The sequence below is a fragment of the Corvus hawaiiensis genome, chromosome 2 (genome assembly GCF_020740725.1).
Source record: "Corvus hawaiiensis isolate bCorHaw1 chromosome 2, bCorHaw1.pri.cur, whole genome shotgun sequence".
Taxonomy (NCBI): Eukaryota; Metazoa; Chordata; class Aves; order Passeriformes; family Corvidae; genus Corvus; species Corvus hawaiiensis.
Genome location: NC_063214.1, coordinates 44,013,558 through 44,031,644, shown reverse-complemented (window position 1 = coordinate 44,031,644; position 18,087 = coordinate 44,013,558). Strand labels below are relative to the sequence as shown.

The 18,087-nt window shown below is 37.9% G+C and overlaps 1 protein-coding gene across 1 annotated transcript in view; it reads left to right on the top strand.

Moving 5' to 3' along the window:
* Positions 1-10,013, top strand: part of PGR (progesterone receptor) — a 33,847-nt gene extending 23,834 nt beyond the window's left edge. Inside the window, exons 6-8 of the mRNA XM_048295517.1 lie at positions 3,221-3,351; positions 6,418-6,575; positions 8,005-10,013. Of these exons, the coding sequence (XP_048151474.1) occupies positions 3,221-3,351; positions 6,418-6,575; positions 8,005-8,160 (445 nt within the window). The 3' untranslated portion in view covers positions 8,161-10,013. The remainder of the gene's footprint in view (positions 1-3,220; positions 3,352-6,417; positions 6,576-8,004) is intronic.
* The last annotated feature ends 8,074 nt before the right edge of the window (positions 10,014-18,087 follow it).

Sequence of the window (18,087 nt, the reverse complement as noted above, 5' to 3'; positions counted from 1 at the left end):
GTTTTGTGGGAACCCCAACTATTCTGTGTACACTCTCTAGCAAAAGCAGTTCAAATAGTATTTTAATTATCTAAGGGAAAAATCATAATAGTAAATAAAATAATAATGATGTCAGAAGATTTACTTCATCTGAACTGGACTCAAATTAATGTTTACTAAATGGAACTGTGATTTTTTGGTTTTGGTTTTTTTTTTTTTTTTTTTTTTTTGGGTGGTTTTCACAAATAGTTTGCATATAACCTACGTTCTCATTTGTGACACTTTTTGATAAAAATGATTATCTAAAGTGCATTTCTTGTTAGAAAAGTGCATTTGTTGTTAGAAAATGGTAAAAAAAATTTCACCAAGAAGGAATTTCAATATCAAGGAAAAATTACATGAGACTGCGCTTTTCTGCTGGGGAGGGGAAGGGGCTTTTTGGCTTGGATTTTCCTTCACTATGCTGTTTAATTTAGATAACCATCATTTCAGTCTTTGTCAGTTTTCCAGATCTGCAAATTAATATTCTCAGACTTGGAATTTTATATTCTTTGGTTATAGGGAGATTGCCAGTAACAGTAAAATGTAGTTTAATCCCTATATTTATCTTTCCTTAATACATTTTTCTTAGTTATTTTTTTTCTTAAAATACTAAAAGAACTGCTATGATGCAAGTTGAAAGTAAAACAGGTGTTTTTTAAGACATACTGTTTAAGGATTGAGAGGTGGATTTGCAGAAGATTTAGACACCTGATTTTAAAATATATAGACATGCAAGATCTTCCCAGTGAAATTCTTATAGAAGATATTCAGTAGAGCTGGCCCTATTGCTCCTGACCTTTTCCAGATGATTGTAAATCACTGTGAGGTTGTTGAGTAATGAATTCTCTCTTCTCCCATTTGTCTTAGTTGTGCTGTACAAATTGAAATACTTAGAAGTGATGAGATTGAAAGAACTTCTGACTGTCTTGTTGTCCCAGCATAGTCTGATACATTTTATGGTTACATTCAGAAGAAACGTAGATTGAGATGGGTTTATGCAGTAATGTCATGTCTTAGAGTATCACGCCACTTGTGGACCACTCCTGGCACCTTGTGAAGAGGACCTTAAGTACTTTGCTTTAGAATAGGGTTGCGATTTATGAACCCAGATTATAATCCACCAGAAACAGCTTCTTATTGTCAGCTCAAGAACATCTACACTGGTTGCTGACAACATATTCCTCTCTTGGTTATAGAACATGTCCTCAGGGTCATACTAGAGATGTTATAAACAAAGAGATATAAAAGGTGACTGATGCACTGAATTGTAGCTGCAACAATTTATTGGGAAATAAGTTAGCTTTTAGATCAGTAAAATGTAAACAACTTTGTTGTCTACAATGATATGTAAGCTTGTACTTTCATGTTCGCTTTAAGCAAATGTAACTGCTGAACACTGCCAAAAAAGTTAACTGTCCTGGTCATGCATCCCCATGACTTTAGCTAAGCTGGACCAAACACTCTCTGGCTGCACTGTCTAACACATAAGGACTTTATATGCCTGAGAATTACCCCAGAAAAAGCCATTCATTAGCAGGTGGTGGTGATCCCTGACATGACTCACCACATAGGAGTTCAGGCACTAATGCCAGAATCACAGGAGTGTGTGCCTAGAGGTAGAAAGAGATAATGGAAATTCCTTCTGCAGGGTCATCACACACCATAGTTGTTTCATAATTACCATGGAACCACAATCCAAAGCTTGTGTCACAGCCAAGCTGTCATATAGTGAACGGAGTTGTTATTCTTCTCAGGAAGGACGTGTTTCGTAGCATCAATTTCAGACCAAGAAAGCCGGGAGTGTTAGTTTGACAAAGATTTCATAGTGTTAACACCCTACAAAGACTTCCTGTTGCTTGCATTTTGCAGTGTCTAAAAATGTGGGTAAGAACAGCATTTAAGCTGCTAACCCTGAAAGCTGCTATTGCTCTTCATACATAATAATTAGGAAAAGATGCTACCAGAAACTATTAGAAAGGAAGGTTTAAAGTAGATGTAGAAACAAGCCCATTCAGGTCTAATACATTAAATTTCTATGTTTATGTCATTTAAAAGCTGGTACAAGATATCAGATATTGAACAACAGTGAAATAATTTTCATTCAAGATAACAGTAGTGCTTTAAATAACAACAACAACAACAAAATTAATGCATTGAAAAAAGTCTCTTTTTAATGGAAAATATCTTCTGTTTTGATTGCTGAGGTTACTATCTGCAGTCAGGTTATAAGGCTGATCTGAACCCCGTAGCAGGTGGGGGAGGAAAACTTAATCTTCCCGTTGTTGTTGTACCTAATTCATCAGGATTGGGATGCAACCTTTTAAAATTAGTCCAAGTTACTGGATCATCAGGTTAATGTGGAGTGAATTCAGTCTAGATTAGAAACTTTGTAATGCTATTGTTGCAGTCATTTCAGTTGAAAATACTCTCCTAATAAATATATGCAATAATATATACTCAGTATACCAATATCACAAAGAGAAAAGCAGTATTGAAGTGCTGCAAAAAACCCTGCAGTTTTATGTATTTCCTGTGTGATTTGTTCTGTTACTTCTGTGGGAGTTTAGGAGAGGTTGTATTAATGTCTCTGTTTACTTGGCATGTAACATTTTTAACTGTTTCTTTAGTGTCATGGCATGCTACAAAATAATATCATTGCTACTAGAAGTACCAGGCTAGGGTTGCTACAAAGTATTTTGTTGAAGAGGTTTTTGCCGAAGCTGAGAGCAAGTTTTCCATAGACTTTCAGGTTTGTCTTCAGTTCTACGCTTTGAAATCTTTACAGAGATGCAAGAATCTATCAACATCTAAAATAAAATAGTATTTTTTTGTATTTTTATGATTTGGGTATTTTTATCATTTGCATATTTTTATCATTTGGGTATTTTTAATTAATAAACTCCCAGCACTTTTGGTGATTAGCATTAAGTTTTGATATTCTCCAAGTTTTGGTTTTTTTCTGGGCACCAGTAACAGATTAAACATTCAAAATAATAGCACATTCATTACAATTAAAAAGACTAGCATTGAAATAAAAAAATCAGAAAATTGTATATGTGTATAGTCTCATTTTTAATTTTGTAATGTGATAATTAAACTGCTAACAAGACCTTTCTTTCAAGCAGTTAGGACTGGAGTCATTCTTTGTCTCTGTTTTCATGTTTTTTAATTTATTTTTTTTACCTTTTCTGGGTGTAAGACAGAGGATGAAAGAATCATCATTCTATTCCCTGTGTCTATCCATGTGGCAACTCCCACAGGAATTTGTCAGACTTCAAGTTAGTCAAGAAGAGTTCCTATGTATGAAAGCGCTGTTACTTCTCAACACAAGTAGGTTCTTTTATTTCTTTGTAACACATCACTACTAAAAGAGTTTTAAGCCGTGCTGTTTAACTTGACAATCACTAAGCTTTCTGGCTTAACAAATGGAAGTGTCCTAGGATGAATGTTAATATTCCAAGTCTTAAAAATATTTTTTTCAAATGTTTATAAAGAACAAAGAATTTGTGATTCATTGTTGGTTTTATTGTGTATAAAGACATGAGGGAAATGTTGGATCCCTTTTGACATATGGCTATTTCAAAACAACTGTGCAGTATTTCTGCCTGGAAACATCAGTTCAAGTGACTCTACACAGATTTAAAAATCCCCAACTGAACCAAAACAACCTAAAAAGTATTAGAATGTATTTAAAAATATTTAATAAATTATCAGGACTGAGGGCTTTATCTTGACCAAGATCTTAAAGCGCGTTTGCTCAAAAGAATTAGGGAAGTGGGCATGACAAACAATACTAGCATTTATTCAACTTTTTATAGTTATAAATAGGTGAAGTTTAGCACAGATATAAACAAATGGAAATGTTTTTCTTTGGTTTGTTTCTCTGGAAACAAAATCCGTGGTCACTTTTAATCACACGCATCTTTTAAAGAATGCAGCATGCAGCTGCGTTCCACTTTACATAGGAAATGTGGTAGCTGATGAACTTATCTTCCAAAACCTTCTTTGAAATACCAAAATTTACATCTTCTGAGGCCATAATTTTTAGTTATGAATCCCCAAATAAAAAGTTTTAAAATTATACAGATGCTGTTAGAAATGAGAATTAGCACTTCTGAAAAATATAGTTGAAAGTATGTAAAAGTTTGGTTCTCAGCACACGACGGAGTCAGAGGAGAGATGTGCAAATTCTGCATAACCTGCTTCTTGGTTTTACAAAGTTTAAGTAATTGATAAGGAATTAAATTTAGTCCCTCTCAATCTGTACTTGGCTGGTATTTGCATAAACCCATTCTTTAAAAAGAAACTGGTCTCAGCAGAGAATAAGTTTAAAAATATTAAATTTAGCTCATATGAACATAGAAATTACTAAAAGAATAGCAAAATACCATACACTCTGCTGAAAGCAGTAATGTAGATAAAAATTCCTCTCTGATATAACTCCAGTTTCTTTGTTAGAATGTGTATGTATTCCTATTTTATATGTTTTCCATCTTGTTTTCATCATAAATAAACTCCCTTGTCTATCATCTGGAATTTCAGTTAAATTTAGATAAATTTGTGGTATTTCAGCTATCTCTGTTCCAGAAAGTTCATATCAAATTCAGAAAAGCATGACAATTGTTGGTCCAATCCTTCTCATTTCTGAGTGCATCAATTTAACAGAATTCATCAAGTTGCTGTTTATCAACTGCGCTGCACTCAGAAACTATTTTTTTAAGATGACGTGTTTATGCATATGCAAGAAATTACTTTAAAAAAAAGAAAGTATTTCTACCTGTTCTGATAAATTTTGCTTTTTGTTCTCTCCTGCATTTATTGTCTTATAGGAAAAAACAATTTGTCAGATCTTTGGGAAAAGGAACACACCTAACAGTTGTTGCTGAGACATTTAGTAAACATTTGGTACTGTATAAATATAATTCCATGAAAGTATTTTCAAAAAGCCATATAACTTCATTGTTGTTCTAAAGTGGTTTTTTTTAAGATTAATTTTATTTTAGTCATGATATTCATCTTAATCCTCTTCAAATGTGAAAGTACAGCCATTTCAGGCTTTTGTATACTAACAGTAAATCAAGTCTAATCCTTTAGTTTCTCACTGTGTCTTCCGTTCATTTTATTATTTAGATGAACTGGTTTTGACTTTTTTAGGTAATTGCAAAGAAACAGTAATTTGTATTAAACTGTCAGTCTCAACACATTTCTAATTCTGAATGCACCCCCAGCCTAAGTTGTAACATTATATTTGATTTTACAGTTTTTTCTTTGAGTTGGCTGAGGCTTAAATGTAATGCTTTCCAGACTTCTGATTTAAAGGAATTTCTAAATCTTGTTGCATAAGATTTCTGCTCAGTTCGTGCCACTGAATAAAAGCATCCTCATTCTTTACATATGATCAGGGGAAGGGAACAGCTGCTTAAATTGTATTTGTCCATGTAAGTTTTCACTCAAATGGATAGCTTAGAGGAACTTTTTGTTTTTAGGCAGGAATGTGACTGTCTTTTTGCAGACTTTTGCAGAGGAAACAGGCCATTCATTGATGGAAAATACCTTTTAAATTAATTTGCAGGGGAAGTATAAAGACTTAATTGCTGGTTTAGAGATGTAAGTCATCTAACCCTAAACTCCATGAGAGTCACTTTATATGAAAACATTCCTTAGTTCTCTATAAAGCTGCTGTTAAGAAATGTCCAAAACCATACAGGCTTTGAAAATTAAGGTATTCTTTTCCCATGACACTATCTTATCATTAGCAGCCACTTACAGGTTCATTTCTTGATGTTCTCTCCATGTCCTCATTTTGATCGTCACACCTGACCTTTTAGAGAAGAGGGAGTTCAACTTCAATTTCTCCTCCTTGCTAATTTTTCTAAAAAGCTGTTCACCTTTAAGACTCTGATCTGTTCTGCTAAGAGAAGGAGGTTCAAACAGGAGGCCTGAGCCCTGGCAGCTTTACTGTCTGCACTACTTTAGAGTTGTTAGTTCATTCTTTGACTCCATTTTGAAGCACTCCAGCTAGATCTCTCTACCATAAATTTGCTGTGAAGAAGGCAGACCCTCAGCAGTGTACACATAAGTCAGTCCATAACGTATTTCCTCAAAGGCAGGAGTGGTTCTTTTAGGTATAATTTTTTTTCCCAGCAAACACCTATAACTGAAGCTTAGGGATATTTCTAGACCTAGGCAATTAGCAAAATGAGCTGATTGTTCCTGGTATATCCTTTTAACTAATTGTGTCACTCTTTCTGGAGTAACTCTTGAATGGGAAGAAGTACCTGGCACATAATAATGCATTGCACTGTACAGCATGAAATACTTTAAATTTTTCCTTTACTTTAAATTTTTTTCATTGCCTTCAGAGTAAATTGTAGCCCAACTGTTATTTGTTTTTAGTTCCTTTGGAAGGTCTAAGAAGTCAAAGCCAATTTGATGAGATGAGAACCAGTTACATCAGAGAACTGGTGAAGGCAATTGGTTTGCGCCAGAAAGGCGTTGTGGCCAACTCACAGCGTTTCTATCAACTTACAAAACTGATGGATTCCATGCATGATGTAAGTTTGTGTGTTAGTGTGTTTTGCTTTTTATGTAAGAAGGAACTGGTATTTCTTAAAATTAATTTTATGGAAGGGAGTAGTCAGCGTTGCTAAACAGCAGAAGAAAACAACAACATATTTTTCCTTTATTGTATATATTTGTGTGAATATATGGCTATATATTCAGCATCTGTGTATGTATTGTGCACATATTTTATGGCATACAATATGGAAGTATTTGTGAAACATGCATTAGAGTGCTACCATTTTGTTTCATTTTTGTGTAACATAACCAGTAGAGCTGTGGGCTTTGGTAGGGGTGGTATGTAGGTGTGTGTGAGCACGTGTGTATTTGTTCGGGAAAATAATGTGAGGAATAGGCAATTCAAGTTGCAAAGTCAGATTACTTAGCTAAGAATTACTGAAAGGCAACCAAGATTGGCTTTGCAACCTTAGTTCAACTGGTTTTATGTGTATATTCTCTACCACTTTTTCAGTATCTGTCTATGTTTGGGAATTGAGTAATCTTTTAGAATTCTAGATACCAAGCACTTTTGAGCTTGATGTTGGTTGTGAGGAGCTTGCAGGGAGTTCAAGGTGGACAGGATCTTTGCATCTTTATATTCTTCAGAACTCAGCAAATCTGCATTTTATTTTAAATCAATCTCTTCATTTCAAATGCATACAGTAAAATAATCTGTGAGGGAGAGAAAGAGGGAGAGGCTTGCTGCAAAATAGCAAAGTGATATTTGGTCCATAGAGTATCTTCGTTCAAGTCCTGTTTCAGGTCAGGCTGGTAAAGTGATGGGAGATACAAGGAAAAGAAAAATCATCAGACTGGAGAGATTCTGTGATGTTAAAGCCTAGGGTAGCAGAAAGAGTACAATATTTGACAACATAATGGTCACTGGTCTGAAATAAAAATTGGAACCTCTCAGAGGGGCTAGAAGAGATGTAAAAGTCACATGTTGAGCAGTTGCTTTCAAGGAATGAGAGTCTGTGGAGTTCAATGTTTGCAGCATACAGGGATATGATCATAATGAAAACCATGTCCAAGCTCACAGGTAAGCAGTAAATGCTGTCCCTCAGAGCACTGTTTAAATAGCATGTAGTGGCCAAAGCACTGACTCTTGCCTTGAGTGTGAGAATAAAATGAAATGTTGAATGCTTGCGAAGCAGTTGCCATTGTTCATCGCATATGTCATGAGTGAGGGTGATACTGCTTGGTAATATTAGTGAAGCAGTGGTTTTATATAACATGCCATAGCTATGTGTATGATTTTTGTCATTAATAGGGAATGACAAGTACCCTCATTATTGATTCAAGAAATGACAGGTATAGAATGATGTCAGCTGATGAATGTATGAGATAAATGATTGACAGCATGTTTCTGTGGCTGCATTACTGTTAGCCTGATTGATCATGTTTATATTTTATTAAATCCAGCTGGTGAAACAGCTCCATCTCTTCTGTCTGAACACATTTCTCCAGTCCCGTGCACTGAGCGTTGAATTCCCTGAGATGATGTCAGAGGTGATTGCTGCCCAGCTACCGAAGATTCTAGCAGGGATGGTGAAACCTCTTCTCTTTCATAAGAAGTGAAATGTCTTTTCTCTTATCATAGAGATGATATCTGCGTCATTTTTTGTTTGTTTATTTTGGTCAAGATTTTGCAATGTCAGGACTTCAGCATATTTGACATACTTACCCTGCCGACTGCTTTATACCTGTGACATACAAAAGCCATTCAAGCTTGATGTACATATTGTGAGCTCCTGATTCCTTAATTGCAAAAATCACAACAGTCATAAGAAATGTTTTGTAAACTTGTCTAAGCTGCTTTTTAGATATACATATGAATGACAATGAATAGACTTTCCAGATTTCTAACAACAGTTATACATTTTTCTTACACATTGCATGCTCTTGAATTTCTGGTATGACATGGTGCAAAATTTTTACTTTAGTATATTGTGTGCGTGGGTACATGTGGGCATGTGCATAATATAAGATTTTGGAGGAATTAAAATAAATATTGCCCACATTTTCTTACAGATATTTCATTTTTTATTACTGCAATGCCATAATGAGTAACTAAAGTGCTAGGCATAGAGAATACATTCATAATCTCATCTGTGTCATGTTGCATTGAAACTCTAAGTCCAGCATACTGTTTTCTGCAGCATTTGGTGGAGCTCTTCTTCAAAAATCAGAAAGTCTAGGAAAATTACAGTGTGTATTATACCAGAAGTAATGTGTATGCAAATCCACTAAGCTTTGGTTTGTGTTATTTTTCCTTAAAAGTTCAGCACTTACTAAAGCTAAATCACTTAGCTGTAATCTTAAATTCATCAACTCTTACATTCTGTATTTCAGAAGCTTTAAATAGAGATGTTTTCACTGACTGCAACTCTTAATAATCTTAATGTTTTGAATTCCAATGCTGAACACAAAATCAGCCATTAGCATCAAATTATAGTGACGTTAGATGCAAAAAGAAGTGGAAAATATGACTGCAAACATTTTGATACACATCAGACTCATTTCAGTATAATTTAGTGGAGCTACATATTTTGTATTTTAAAAGCATACCATTATAATTGAGGTAACTGCAAAAAGGAATTGGACTAAATTAGCTTTATACCTTCAAGAAGAATGATATGTTTTACCATAGAAATGAATATTCAACTGAAAAATTATAATGTAGTGTTGTTTGTTCCTATGATATGGTTATGAAGGAATTCATGCATATAAGGCAGCAAATTGTAGATATATTCAAACAACAGACGAACAGATAAACCTTAAGAAGAATTTATGAGTCCATTAAAATACGCTAAATTTTGCCAGTTGCTAGAAATGATACGTAAATGTAGGAAATGGTGAGTCTTGTTTGGGTACTTGTGGCCCTACGCTTTTGCTTTTGCCCATGACTTGTTAGATGCCCCCACTGTGTGCCTGCGTCCTGCTGGTGGTGTGTAGCTTGGTCTGTACAGACATATCCTTGTCACATGAAACAAGGCCCCTGGGATGTAAGTTCAGTATCCCCAGCTAAATCAGGGTGTCCCTCACTAAAAGGGTAAGTGATGTTGCTAATTGGTAAAAATTACATCTTGGTTCTTGAAAAATTTGTGGACAACTGACAAGTACAGGTATGTCTAAGGGTGTCCTTATAGGTCAAAATTTCCTAAAGCCAACCAAGAAGAAGCTACCTTACAGCTGGGAATAAAAATACTTTTTGTATTCCCCACATAGTAGTACAAAACCCACTAGAGCTGGTGCAAATATGTGACCCTAGAAAAGTGGTATAGACAAACTTTTGTGCTAGTTGACTAGGTTTGTCATCTCTAACTGCTCAGGCAAGCAATGTCTTTTGTATTCAATACAGTCTGACTTTTAACTGTGATCCTTAAAGCAATTATGTTTTAATAAATAGCACAAAATTCTTTATTTCTACATCCTGAAGTTTTATTTTCTTTATTTTGTGTTTGCATTTAGTAAATGTGATGCTCAGTAAAGAAGTCCATTTCATCCATTCCACTTTCATGTAACAACAGTACTTCCATGCATTCTTTTGGAATTTAAGTATTGCCACATGATTTACCGCTGAGAAAGCAGACCATCTACTGGTTACTGTTTAGATTAAACTGATAACAGAAACTTCCCACACTAAAAATTACTCCTCACGACCCTAATTCTGAAATTAGAGGACAGAGCAGGCAGTATGTTTGCCTTAGGAATGCATGGATCTGCCTACATCTGCCTTTTACTCAATCCTTAAGTGGCTGACAGGTCACCATGTCCCATAAACATGGCAGATTAGTCTGAAGTGCATTATATTTGTCTCAAAGGCATAATCAAAAAGGAAGAAAAGATACCTTTTGGGAATAGATAACAAAGGTTAAAAACATTTTCAAATTGTGTTTCTTAAAGTTCTCTAGCTCACAGAAAAAATTCCCAGAACTTTCTGGCCATGATAAATGGACTACACAACAGAGAATGATTGGCTGATTGTGTCTGCAATAAGAGTCTGAAAGTCCTGTGATCATTATATGATTGTCTGAAGTTCAAAAAAAATGAGAACTTCCAGCTATAAGCCCAGTTCATAAAATGGCATTTAGTGTCCATTTTGATACTGTCATTTGCTCTGGGTTACACAGACACCATGAACAGTGGAAAAGGACCCGGGGGTGCTGGTTGACAGCAGCTGAACATGATCCAGCTGTGCCCAGGTGGCCAAGAAGGCCAGTGGCATCCTGGCCTGGATCAGCAGTGGTGTGGCCAGCAGGACCAGGGCAGTGACCGTCCCCCTGTACTCGGCACTGCTGAGGCCACACCTCCAATCCTGTGTTCAGTTCTGGGTCCCTCACTGCCAGAAAGACATTGAGGGGCTGGAGCGTGTCCAGAGAAGGGCAGCGGAGCTGGGGAAGGGTCTGGAGCACAAGTCCTGTGAGGAGCAGCTGAGGGAGCTGGGGGTGTTTAGCCTGGAGAAAAGGAGGCTCAGGGGGAACCTCCTCTCTCTGTAACTGCCCGAAAGGAAGGTGTAGCCAGGTGGGGGTCGGCCTCTTCTTTTAGTTAATAAGTGACAGGAGGAGAGGACGTGGCCTCAAGCTCTTCCAGAGGAAATTCGGGTTGGACTTCAGGAGGAATTTCTTCATTGAAAGGGTCATTAAGCATTGGAAGGGGCTGCCCAGGGAAGTGGTGGAGTCACCATCACTGGAAGTTTAAGAAACGACTGGACTTATTTCTATGATTTTGTTGACAAAGTGGGGATCAGTCAAAGCTTGGACTCAATGATCTTGGAGGTGTTTTCCAACCTAAATGATTCTGATTCTATGAACACTGATCAGAACACCTGATTTCTTCCTTCCCTACAGAAATCTTGTATATTATGACTTTTCAACCCTGCAGAAATGTTCAGAGAGCCATTACTTGATTTTTTTACTGAGTACAAGGTTTTATAGTTGTATGTGCTTCTATCCATTAATACTTTTTTAAAGATCAAAGCATTTTTGATCAAAGCTTTACAAATAGGTCTAAATAAACATCTTGTTGTGCTTCTCAGTATATTGAACAAGACAAAAGAATTCTGGATCTTCTTAAGTTGCATTTACAGACTAGAAATAAGAGGTTTCAGCAGATGGATTTTTCTTGTTTTCTGACATTTAGGATGTGCCTGATTACATTTTAAAGGTATGAAACCTGTGGTATTAATTAGAAAGCTTGCCAGCCATCTTCTACAGGTTTTTGCTTCAAGCTGTCACTAAAAGTTCTTCGTACACTAAATAATGCAGGCTGTGCCTGAAGCTAAGTCTCTCCTGTTCTGTACAGTTGAGGTATTTTTGACCCATGCCCTTCAGCATTACCTTCTGCTGGCACTTGAGTGAAGCAAACAAACCAACCCATCAAGTCATCTGCTTCCTTTGAGCTCTGCTGCTGGGATTCAGCTCTGTACAGGTATCATATTTATAATATTTAAATAATGTTTTGGAGGTTGAAGTGCCTGGCCATGGCAGCCCACCTGTTCTTGGAGAGCTGAGACCTCCAGCCCTGGGAGCTGTTCTCTTTGTCTATGAGCTGCTCAGCAGTTGTGATCTCTGTGGTCCAAGAAACACAAAAGATCAAATACTTGGCTCATGTTTTCAAAGATCTCAGCTGGATCTACACTTTGGACCAGCCTTTACAGATGGGGGGATGTGGGTTCCTTAACACCTAGTCCATGACAGAGGGAAATGTGGTCTGAGAAGCTTTCAGATGATTTCATGGCCCTTTGGAATGGCCTGGTTGTATGTGTGTGTAATAAACACAGATAATAATTTCTGATCTGCAGCTGTTCCTGCAGCTGCACTGTGGTTATGCTTTCTCGTGCTATATCTGCAACAGAGAAAGTGAGACCTAAATTTGTGTTTTCTGACAGATGCCTTGTTAGTACCTAGCTGTGTTTTTTCTTCCTTTCCAAGTAGAGTAATAGGTCTGTCTCCATTACCTTTATTGGGAAGGTGAGCTGCTTTCCTGTGTTCCTGCCTACACCCAAATACTCATCTCAGTTACAGTGATGTATCAGTAGCATGAACAGCAGGGATCCTGCAGGGATCCTTCCTTCCTGTCCTCTCCCACCTGCCCAGATTTATGGTTGGGTCATCTGCAGAGCAGGAGAGGATGGGGCTGCACTCCACCCGTGCAGTGCAACTCCAAGCACACATTTCTTGCCTTACATGCTGTTTGTGGCAGGCTGACCTTTCTTTCCTTCCGAGAAGTCAGCCTGCAGCCATAGAGCTAATATCCAAAGCCCTCCCAACTTTCCATGGCTCAGAAGCCTGTGAGCATACTGCCAGGCTGGACTGTCAGCATTGCTGGATTTATTGGTTTGTATTGCTTTGTGTCATGGTGACCTAACTTGAACAGAGATTTGCTTTTAGTTTAGTTCTCTTTTTCCCTCGGAAGATGAAAAGGAAAAAAAACTCTAATATTTTAGGGTTTTTTTGTTAAAAAATTTATGAGGGGTTTTTTTCAATGAACACAATTTATTAGATTGACATTATTTGTATGCAGAATGGTACTGTAGCTTCTCAGATGCTTGGACAGAAACATGCAGTAAAAGGTGACTGCATGGATATTAAAAACTAAGTTAAAATTTATCTGTTTACTTAAAGAGAAAATAACCCTCAGAAAATAGTCCTTAAGTGCTGTTGGAACTAACGCAGCTGTTGCATAACTTCAAATACATGAGCAGTGCTGCTCCCCTGATGTATTTTACCACTCACATATAGAAATTTTTTTCCCTGGGATGAGCCCACAGTGCTCTGTATGAGGCATTTAAAGCATATATAGAAGACATCAAATAGTGGTGAGCATTCATTTAATTCTAATATATCCTTTAAAAGTAGCAGCATTTCAATTTCTTGCTGGTGTGGGGTGGGCTCATTATAAAATACTATCACGAGCCTTTTAGTCATAGATCATGTTTTTCTGACCATGAAAACTAAGTTACTTTTTCACCTCTATGGGTACAATAGCTCCACCAATTTAGAATTCAGGCATATCAGTGAGGAAGTTCTCACAGTGTCATTTAAGTAGTCTCACTCTATTGCATTTTCCCACACTCCATTTAAATACCTACCCAGCCAGTTCATAACTAAAATCTCCTTTTGCTGTGTGGAGGAAAAAAAAAAGAAATAAATCATTGTCAGGGATTCAGAACACTGCATCAGTGAGCTTCAAACAAGTGGCTAGATTGGATGAAAAGCAGGTAGTGAGCACAATAAGCACCTTTGGCATTGCACCAGAAATAACTGGGCAGAGCAGTACAGAGACCTTTGCGTTATACAGGTGGGATTTGTATGAACATCACCATAAGCTGCTCATTCCATGGATGTACAGTTCTCACAGAGGCCTATTTTTCATGTATGAAAAATAGGGAATAGATGGGGATAGAGCAATGCTCTTACACTTCATCCCTCTATTACACCTGTTGGGTGATGTCCAGTCTGAGACTCTAATCTGAGATATCTCCAGTTGAGAACAATGTTTTCATCACAGTGCTGCTCAAAGAAACTGATTTATTCTGGCAGGCCTGTCTTGGCTCTATGGACCATGAATAAGGGAAGCACCAAACCAACATATGCATGGCAGTATGAATCCACAAAGGTGTGGATGTGGTCTTACTGAGATTATTTGAAAAAGAAACACCCAGCCACCTGCAATTAATATGTTCCCAACCATTTCCCCAGATCCCAGTAACATTCCTAAGAGTAAAACATGGATTTTGATGACCCATTTAAACATATTCTGTTGTAGACAAAGGACAACACTCTTGACAAAAATTATCCACTGTTACGTAGAAAAAGCTGTGACATGCTGCTGTCAGGACAGGCCCTGCCTGCCTGTGAGGCATTACACACAACAGATGAGAAATCATCTTTTCAGACTGTCATCATCACACAACAAGCACTGGTCAGCTGAGGATGACATGGCTTTTCACTTAAAAATTTAGAAGTTTGGTATCCTAAAGCTCAGCTTACAGTATAGTCACACTGCACTAGCCAGTTCACTTCTTACAACAATTTTACACAATCACACCCCCAATTGCTGTTACAAGCAGTTCCTAGTGATGGCTACAGCCAGCCTAGGTTTTACTGGGAGACAGAAACTGCTTCCCTTTCTCATGCTTCAAAATACAGATCATGTGTCTATTTGGCTGCCCACAGCCAAAAGGTTGCACAAATCTGACATTAAAAAAAAAAGAAAACTCAAAAACTCCAAACATCTGGAATTTTGAAAATATTACTTCATGAAGTTTTCCACTTAAAGCTTTCCTTAAAGTCTTCCCTGAAGACAGACATTAATTTTAAGAAAAGCTACATGATAGAGAAAAGCATGACCCAAAGCTGGGCACATCTGCAATGCATGATCTGTTGAAGTTTCTGAATTTCATGCAGCCTCTAAATCCCAGTTCACATATTTATCATTTATTCTCCCCTCCTCCCTATGCCTTCAACACACCTTCTTTTCCCAATGGGTTACTTGGATGTGTAATACATTAACACTTTGTAGAGTCTTTGTATCGCTCAACAAAAAAATTCTGTAGAAAGACAAATAATGCTTAACTTTGAGACATCTTTGGACTGATGCTTATATTTCTCTGTATTTAACATTCAGGATAATGATAGATATAATTTATGCTTTGCTGCTATTGTTTTTATTTTTGGAAAAAAAGAAGAGACTTGTATAAGATTTCTATATTTTCCTTTGAGAAAAGGAACCTTGATCTATACATTTGTAGATCTGAAATAATAGCTTCAAGTATTTTTGTAAAGGTGTTGTCTAGCTACGCTGTGTCATGTCCAATAAACTGGGGATGTGCTTGCTTTGTAGTAGTATGAGAAGTGTTTAACTCTTCAGCAGATGTACAAACATCCACTAGATTGAGTGGAAGGTAAAGCTGCAGAATGACACTGCTGTCACTGGACGTGGGGCTGCAGCTGCCAGTGCCAGGCTGGTGGAGCCACTTGTGCTGCAATCCCACAGTGCAGCTGATTTGATTGGAGGGTGATACTTTGGTAGCTTCAGGTTAGAGAAAACAGACACTGATTGTTTACCAAATTTTAACTCATAAGGCTGGGATGGGGTGGGGGAAAAATTGTTTTCCATTTTGTTTGCAATTCAAACCCTCTACAAGACTCAAAGAACAGGATACAATAAAATCTTGTTTGTTTATTTATTCTCACGTGAAAGGTAGTAACTAATCAAAACTGCAACTGTCAAACTTCCATCCTATAAAAGCATCAAAGTAAGTTACAATGCATTCCTGATCTCCTGGCATACAAAGGGAAAGTTAATTAAAAAGCCTTCCCTGCAGGGCAGAAGGTCCATGCACAGCAGCACTAGCAAGAGGTGCTGATGTGGGAGCAGAGGCCATGGCGCTGTGGGAGCAGAGGTGCTGGCACGGTGCTGCTGGCCCAGATCAGCAAGAATACACCTGAGCAGAGACACAATTAGCACAGCCACTCATACACTGGGTAAGCATTTATTTATAAGCATTTAAAAGCCTGGGTTTCAGGGTAAATTGTCCCCAGACTTCACAGAGGTGGTGCCATGTGGACTGTCATGTCCGCAGCAAGAACTGGAGCTTTCTGCTGCCAAAATTGGTCAGTGCCAGATCTGCCCTCTGAGGTGCAACATGCAGGATGCAGCCATCCACCATCCATCCACCCTGGGATCTCCAGTCATGGGAGAGAAGGAGCTTTTCTTGTTGCAGGTCATTGACCTGGACTGGTGCAGCCTTTCCTTGGCTGCACCAACAGGGCACATCACCCCTGGCTTTTGAGGAACTGACTTCAGTGCTCAGGGGATCCTTCCCTTATCCTTATTGTGTCCCACTTCCTTCTGACATGGTGTGCAACAGCCAAGGAGTGGGACCTGCAGCCTGGTGAGGGGCACAGGCAGAAAGGCTGGGAAAGGCCATGTGTCCTCCACCAACAGGAGAGACCATCCCTCCCCTTTCCTGTCCTAAGAGGCATTGGCAAAAAACTGGACTGCTAGTTCAGATGTCACCCCTTTCTAAGGATGTGCTGTGGTATTAGTGTGCCCTCAGAGAAGCGTTAGTCATGCCAACAGCGCCAATACTTATGGACATAATTTGCACATAATACAGAACATCATGAAAGTGATGTTGCAGTTCCATTTCTGAATGTCCTTGTTCTTGTGAATTGATATCTTGGATGTTACCAGTGCTCCATGTGCACATCACAGACAGTTTGATGGGGCTGGGATTTAGCACATAGATGATTAATTTTCCAAATTAATTCAGTTTTAAGCATTCAATGCAGTATAAAACAACTGGGGAAAGCATTTAGTCAGCTCAAAATTACATTAATTTAAGTGGAAGTTCTATTAGCATTTAACACACAGAAGAAAATAATCTTAAAGTCCTTGGGACGCTTGAACTACAAGGTGTCAAAGAATGTGGTCCTACTCAAATATGCATTCAGTTGAGCACATCTGCATTGGTACCTTTATTTAGGCCCCAATTATTTATTTACACAACAATGTTCCTCAGAATTGAGTGGAATAGCTTTGTATATGTCTGTCTGCTCTGTCCAAATTCAGCCTCAATGCACACCTCTTTTGCTCAAGAATAGTTTTGGGTTTTGATCTTTTTAACAGACCTAGTAATAGAAAGGCATAAAGAATAAAATAAGGTTACTGATTATTTGACATAGGATGTCTAAACCCTTTGAGATAGAAGTTTTTGCCTTAACCTTTAGCAAATAACAGTCTCCCTAAATGAGATGATTTTCTTTATTGTGAAATCTCAGATTCCATAATGATGCAGATGCTCTCGAGCCTGACTCATCTCTGCACAGCACAGGTGAGCTTCCTCTTAAACATACTAATGAGCTAAGCAATAATCACTGGCTTCTCACAGGGAAGGCAGCGCTGCTATTTTGTGATTATCTAAATGAAAGAAAGAAGTGGTGTCAGAGATCCTGCTGTGCAGAAATTCAGGTGAAACCATCATTTGCTTTCCTGTGTGTCAGTAATGAAGGCACTGCAGCACTGGAGAAGGCACCAAACTGAACCAAGGCTCAGGTGATGCTATGAGGAGGCCCAGTGTCCTAAATCACTCCCTGGGCTTGGTATTACCACTGTTTCACTCAGGTATTCCTGCAGGGAAGGCTGACCCAAACGTGTGCCAGGGAAAGTGAAAAGTGAAGAGCTGTGTTTGTTCCTTCTGCCTTCAGGAGAGGAGCTGTTTGTGAGAAATTCATACAAATAACACCATGATAAACACTGTCTTGATTTTCCCTCTGGATATAAACTATCCAGCAAAGCTAATTAGCTAAAAAGCCACAATATTCACCTGAGTTTCTCATGCTGATGTGCTTACAGGCATTTATTGTGATCATGCTTACATTTGGTTCCCCAGTCCATTAAGGAAATATTTCAAGGCATCATCTAAATAAAGATGAGGAAAAATTATTAAGGGAAGGGTTTGGCAGCGACAGAACCTGAACCTCTTCATAAAACTTG